The 7053-nt window shown below is 46.2% G+C and overlaps 1 protein-coding gene and 1 long non-coding RNA gene across 2 annotated transcripts in view; one reads left to right on the top strand and one right to left on the bottom strand.

Annotated features, from left to right (window-relative positions):
- Positions 1–722: 722 nt before the first annotated feature.
- Positions 723–1669, bottom strand: LOC310704069. Its single transcript, XR_014524549.1, has 2 exons — positions 1536–1669; positions 723–1131 (listed from the first exon to the last, which is right to left on the bottom strand). It is a non-coding gene; the product is annotated as an uncharacterized lncRNA (long non-coding RNA).
- Positions 1105–7053, top strand: part of TARBP1 (tRNA guanosine 2 -O-methyltransferase TARBP1) — a 31350-nt gene continuing 25401 nt past the window's right edge. The window contains exons 1-3 of the mRNA XM_083496784.1: positions 1105–3213; positions 5586–5683; positions 6435–6504. Of these exons, the coding sequence (XP_083352910.1) occupies positions 2091–3213; positions 5586–5683; positions 6435–6504 (1291 nt within the window). The 5' untranslated portion in view covers positions 1105–2090. The remainder of the gene's footprint in view (positions 3214–5585; positions 5684–6434; positions 6505–7053) is intronic.

Below are 7053 nucleotides of genomic sequence, written 5' to 3'. Positions count from 1 at the left end.
TCAATGTTGAATAGCCTTTGTCTAAATTTTGTCTCCATTTTGCTACACGTTCATGGCACAAAATTCTTGGTCCTGGACCAGTTTTATGAGGCTCTTTAAAAAGGTTGATACAGATCAAAATTATCTCTTTTTTATTTTAAGGATTATAAATTTCTGAAAGGCTATTAAACTTTTATTTCCATTCACCTGTTCTTTTACCGGGGGGGGGGGGGGTGCGCGCAAAATAGTAGGAAGTCTTGACGATAGCACCATCTGGTGTTCTGAGAGAAACACAGCAAGCTGTTTCTAATGCAGTCACGGGCTTGTAACGAATTCCAAAGAACAGACTTCAAAGATAAAAGGAATAGCAGAGAACAAAATGGGACAGATGCCATGCTCTTGAATTTCTCGTTGAGAGGCTACTGATTGCTATGAGAGTCACATGCTCATTTAAAAGCTTGTTATGGTAAAATGCCTTCTCCATGTTGAAGGATAAGAATGGCTAATCTAACAAGGTCATATAAACAAATCCTATGTGTATGTGTTTTCACATGAAAATATATTTGTGTTGGCCCCTAAATGCCATTTGGTATCATGTTCCTTTTGTGCTATATTAATTCAATTTTAATCACTCTACTTCATATAAATACGGTTATCTCTGGGGCAATTTATTCTAGTCACTATGTCAGTTTGCCATATCAGCATTTATAGTAATGTTGCTATCATGTGAGACACAGAGAAAATGAAATCATATCTTTTACTGTAAATTACTATGTTACAAAAATCTGAGTGCACACCTTCTTTATCAAGGCCAACATACCCAGTTGCTTGCCTTTCAGTGAAGCAAGTGAAAACAATTACCTTGCTCCAGCATGAATAATCCAGCACAGCCTTTCACTAGTTGCACATACAAACATATGTTTGGGTGCAAATGAACTAGTATGATCCAGTTCATGAGTTGCTCTGCTCCTCTAAGGGTGGGAAGAACCTCACAAGGATGCTGTGGACAATTCTTATAGGAATTAGGTTCTTCCCACCAATATCCCCTTACACCCACTTGTGTCAGCATTTTGATTTAGCCAGAACACCGAGTGCAAGCCTACCCTCAAAATTACAGCACAGAATCAGAGAACCAAGGATCATCTAATCCAACTCCTGCCATGCAGAAATCTTTCTTTCTTTCTATTGCCCAACGTGGGGCTTGAACTCACAACCCTGAGATTAGGAGCCTCATGCTCTGTGTTTCGGACATGAATGGACAACAGTCATGTGTCTGTTTATGCTAAGATTTTGCTTTAGTTATGCAGTGCAAGTTTTTGAAAAGGGCCTAGAACACTACTGGGTTCTGCTGTCACTCCAAGGTAAATTTTGTGGAGCACAAATTCTGACATAAACGCTCTGCTTGAGCAGAGCAGAGGCCTTTCTAGTTCAGCATCCTGTTTCCCAAGGTGGTCCATATGATAGGGATGGCTGGAGGCAGGATTCCTGCATTGTAGGGGGCTGGACAAGATGACCCTCAAGATCCCTTCCAACTCCACAACTCTGTGAGTCTATGCCTCCAGGAAGCACACAAACATGAAGAAGGCAAAAGCCACCTCCTGCTGCTGCTGTCATTCCCCAGCAACAGGTCTTGTTTCAGCATTATAGCATCAATTTAGAGAATGGTTCTGGCAGGTGCAGCCTACTGATCAATTCAAAGCTGTCACTGGCTGGCAACAACGGGACTTACAATCACAACTTTGGAAAACGTTTTTCTATAAGACTCTGTAGTCTGGGGAAGAGTGGGGTACAGAGGAGAAGTATTTGTTATGTGTGTGTTATTTTTGAAAATCAATGAAAACAACTTTTTTTTAACTGTCACTGGCTGCAGTGCACAAACCCTATACTTTGGTGCAGCTCTTTTGCATGTGCAATCACCAAATAAGTGATTTGAAGACTGGCCTGCGAAACCCACATGACATATACGCCGCCTTCCCAGGCAAGCTGTCCTTTAGTTTACACTCCGCAGCCTTAACGTTCAAATTTTTGACCCGGTCCTGGTCGCAAGCGGTTTCAAGGACATTAGAAACCCATTCATTACCCGGCACGGTGACGGGGTGGCGAGACGACAAATGCGGGCAGGGGGAAGTTGTGTGGTTTCACCTGCTGAATTTCTGCCTGTCAGGGGTACCGAAAAGGCAACCCGTGCGAAAGGCGCAGCATCGACTGCTGGGCAGGCCTCTCATCAAGCTAGCCCTCGCTTTCCCCGCAGCCACCTTAAACGCAAGGGCTGCTGGGAGAAGAAAGAGCGAGGAAAGGCGTCGGACAGGCCTGCTAGGCCGCGCGCGCTCCCCGCCATGGACGCGGTCTTAGCCGACACGCTGCTCTCGCAATGCCCGGACTGGGGCGCGCTGCTGCGGGCCGTGTGCGGCGGTGGCGCCGAAGGCGGGCCGCTCTCTGTCGAGCAAGCGGAGACGCTGCGCTTCCTTCTCGAGCGGGTGGCGGCGGGCGGGCGGAACGACGAGCGGGACGCGGCGGCTCGGCGCGTGGCCTGGGAGGCGGCGCTGGGCCGCTGCCTGCCGGTGCTGCTCGGCGGCGCCTCCTTGCCGGGGGAGTCCCCGGAGGAGCGGCTACGCCTGGCCAGAGCCGCGTGCGGGGCGCTGCGCTGCTGCGCCTCGCTTGGCGGAGCCCCTTTGGCGGAGCGGCTGGCGCGGGAGTCGCTGGAGGCCCTGGAAGGCAGCGCGGGGAGCGGGCGGCTGCAGGTGGAAGCGGCCGTCGAGGTCCTGGCCGCCGTGGCCCCTTGGCTGGAGGAGCCGGCGCTGCTCGGGCGAGCCGTGGCGGCGGCCCTGAAGCTGCTGAGGGGAGATGGAGAGGACGACGAGGAGGAGAAAGCCTTGCTGGCGGCCGGGAGGCTGCTGCCAGCGCTGGGGCGGAATAGCGCCGCATTGGGGCTCGTGTGGGAAGGGCTGGTGGTGCTGCCGCCGCCGCCCAAGGGTGCCCCGCAGCGGGTGAGCCGGACCCTGCTGGTCTTGAGCGCCCTCTCGGACGCGCTGTTTCCCGCGAGCGCGCAGGTGGAGGCGGCTGCTCAGCTACTCGACGCCAGGCAGTGCAGCAGTTTCTGGGAAGTGGTGCAAAAGGGGCTGACGGAGAGCGATGCCCTGTGCAGGAAAAGAGCCCGGTATTTGCTGAAGCGAGCAGTGGATGTCTCTGATAAACTACGCCTGGAGTGCAGGTGCAACCGGCACAGTGGAAATGGTACAGCCCTGGTGATGTAGCATCCTTGCTTAACTTGCTTCCACAAATGCCATGCCACACACACACACCAATCTCTTTTCTCTTGGCCACTTCAGCGTGTGGTAGGTTATGGAGGAAAGCCTTGCCTTGGTCGGCTGTGTGACCCGTGGCAGGCTGGACATGTGTATTATTCGCCACGTATAATATCCGACCTACGGCTTGGCTCCACAGAGCTTTCTAAATATGGGTTAGCACTGACTGAATTTTTCATATGGTAGAGGATAGCCGTGACCAGCAAGCCATAGGCTGCAAGTGAATGGCAGGCCTTTTCTCCATGATCCTCACACTCTGAAATGAATTACATTGCCAGTTATCTTGTCTGCATCTGTACATGATTACAATCAGTGCATAACATTTGTGTGCTTTAGCTGGGATGTAATAAAAGAACAGGTCTCCTTCAAGCGTTTGTCAAAGAGAGAACTTGGGCACATGTACACATGTCTTGCCACAATGCTGTATCTTGTAAAAATGTCCCTTGTATCCACTGCTAAGGCACAAGAAGTGTCATCTTCACTTGTGCTTTAGTTTTAAGTAGCCCCAGATTGTTGTGTCATACTTAAAAGGTGCAACCCCCAAACCTCTTGAATGGCACATTGGTGAGATGCTCTGAGTAGTGTTAAATTTAAGAGACTGGTAGAAAGTGAGCAAGTCTCTTTGGTTCTGCTTTAGCGAAAACAGGAGTTTGTCTATCATAGCAAATGTGGATAGCAAAACCACAGTGGTGTGCCTCTAAAGGTGTCTATAAACTTATTTAGATGAGCAAACAAAATGAGAGGACCTTCACTATGGAATTATAGTGTTCTAGAGCCACACAGGAAGCTAGCTGCCTTTTACTGAATCGTACCATCAGTCCATCTAGTTCAGTACAGTCATACCTTGGGATAAATACGCTTCAGGATAAGTATTTTTGGGTTGCGCTTTGCGGTGACCCGGAAGTAACGGAGCGCGTTACTTCCGGGTTTTGCCGCATGTGCAGGCGGTCAAAATGACGTCACGTGCATGCACGGAAACGGTGAAACATGACCCACGCATGCGCAGACGTGCAGTTGCATCTTACGTTCTGTTCAGGATGCGAACGGGGCTCCGGAACAGATCCCGTTCGCATCCCGAGGTACCACTGTATTGTCTACCGCAGGGGTCAGTAAACTTTTTCAGCAGGGGGCTGGTCCACTGTCCCTCAGACCTTGTGAGGGACTGGAATATATTTTGGGGAAAAAAATTGAACAAATTCCTGTGCCCCACAATTAACCCAGAGATGCATTTAAATAAAAGCACACGTCGTTCTTGTGTAAAAACACGCTGATTTCCCGGACCATCCGTGGGCCAGATTTAGAAGGCAATTGGGCCGGATCTGGCCCCCGGACCTTAGTTTGTCTACCCATGGACTACAGTGACTGGCAGCAGCTCAGGTTTTCAGCCAAGGGTCTCCCCCAGCCCTACCTGGAAATACAAGGGAATGGACACTCAGATCTTCTGCATGCAAAGCAGACATGCTATCACTGAGCTATAGTTCTATCCCCAACCACCCTTTCTTATCAATTGTCTATTCTTGCAAATACTGCTTAGGGAGATAACAACCTTTTAAAAATGTTTTGACTGTGAAGGAGGATGGGCGAAACAGTAACCAAAGTGAAGGCCATTGCTTAATTGTTCATGCAATACCTCATTAAGCATGAATTTACCTTTTCACTGAGAATGGAAGAGAAATGCTAATGAAAGCAAAACCCAAGGTTAGAAATAAACATTAATGATAGAAGAAAGACACTTAAAAATCTGGTGGCACAATCCTATCACAGTCTTTCCTGGTAACTTAATGTTGTTCCACACCTCAGATATACTTATGGGGAGGAGCCTTTTTCAAAACAAAAACCCATCGGATGTGGTGTGCTTGTGATATACATGAGTGGCCAGTTTGATGACAGGTGGTGGAGCTGCTGGATGGTAAGATGTGAGTTGCAATAGTATCACATCTGCATTGCACTCCCTGTTATATTATGTCTGACACAGTGATAGTGTGCCAAGATAGGAGGAGGCTTCCATGGAAATAGGTTGCATTCCCCTCTGCATGGGAAGGAAAGGGTCATGCTCTTGACCTACATTAATACTTTTTGCCGTCCATTTAAAGTTTTGTCCACTAATACTGAACGATTGCAGCCTGTGCTTTCAGTGCATACTGTTCTCATGGAAAGAGATATCTTTATTGACACTTATAGGCTTGGTATAATAGCCTTTTCATGCTAGTGACATTAAACTGGATGTGGTATCATTCATATGTTCCCTTTGATTAGAGGGAAGAGAAGAAATGCCTCTAATTTGCTTGTATTGTATTGCAGAACCATGTCTGTTCTGGTGGTGTGCAGAAAAAAATGATCAACTTATTCAGTTTTGGGAAAATTACATCTTAATTATGGAGACTTTGGAAGGAAATCAGGTAAATATGTAACATTTTTACAAAATGCTGCTGAGAGTCGCTGTTCTTCATTGTTGCTATGAATACGCAAAATAACAGAGGGCTGTTCTATACAGTGAACAAATGCTGAATGCTGAAGTCAGGAAGTGTAGAGACTATTTTTTTCTTAAACAAAAATCTTCCATGCATTTTGAATGTACAGTGGTGCCCCGCAAGACGAATGCCTCGCAAAATGAAAAACTCGCTAGACGAAAGGGTTTTTCGTTTTTTGCGTTGCTTCGCTAGACGAATTTCCCTATGGGCTTGTTTCGCAAGATGAAAACGTCTTGCGAGTTTGTTCGCTTTTTTCTTAAAGCCGCTTGAAGAGGCGCAGTTGTGACGGACCATGCTTCGCGAGACGAAAAACATCGCAAGATGAAAAGACTCGCGGAACGAATTAATTTTGTCTTGCGAGGCACCACTGTATCAATTTCCCTTTGCATGTTTATAGGGAAATGAGTTAAAAAATGAAAACGACATCTCAGTCTTAAGTTAAACTCTTCCAAGTTCCACTGAAGTAGATCACAGCATCAGAATGTATAGATTTGCTGTTCACAGGGGGCTGAATCTTGCTTACACAGAGACACTGTGTTATAATTTCTATTATCGTAAAGTCACTATGTTACATGATTTCATGCCAGAGGTCAGTATCTAGCTCTTAACTGTAGTTATGATACTTTTCAGTTACAGAGTAAATCAAATTAATGTAATAATGTCTGTTTTTCAATTTTAGATACATGTTATAAAGCCAGTATTGCCAAAGTTAAATAGTTTATATGAACATGCAGTATCAGAGCAAAATGGTAAGGCTATTTTTTTTTTAAAGAAAAGTGCCAATAACTTTGACAGGAATCAAAGGATTGGTTTATATGTTACAAAAATTCCTGGCACTTGATTGCTCAACAGCCTAAATAATGCCTTTTTCAGGTCATAGGCTGTAACATTGATAATTTCTAAATGGATGCGGTTTAAAGGCCAGTTCATACAATATCGGTTTATAAATTCAGTACAGAACAATGGGATATCAGAATTGTACCCCACATTGAACATTCAACATAATGTGTGTAGCCTGAGAGTAATCTTTCTGCAATTCCTTCCCATAAAAACCATGTTGGAGGGAAAAAAACCACAGTGGAGGGAGGGTTGCAAGCTAATATTTTCTTACTCACATATTCATGGGATGAGAGGTGTGTGAGAGGCCCTGCCACATTTACATAATGTAGAAAAAATTTGGCAGTTAATTGCATGAATTATCCCTCAGTTGTATAGGGCATATTAGGACAAAAGTCAACATGAAAGGTGAGAGACATGGAGATAACAGGGGTCTTCCCAGCCAGATTCAGGTGGATGTG

This window comes from Podarcis liolepis (genome assembly GCF_965112155.1).
Source record: "Podarcis liolepis genome assembly, chromosome: 3".
NCBI classification, from domain to species: Eukaryota; Metazoa; Chordata; class Lepidosauria; order Squamata; family Lacertidae; genus Podarcis; species Podarcis liolepis.
The sequence above is the reverse complement of the archived record's forward strand: the minus strand, read 5'-3'. Positions and strand labels throughout refer to the sequence as shown.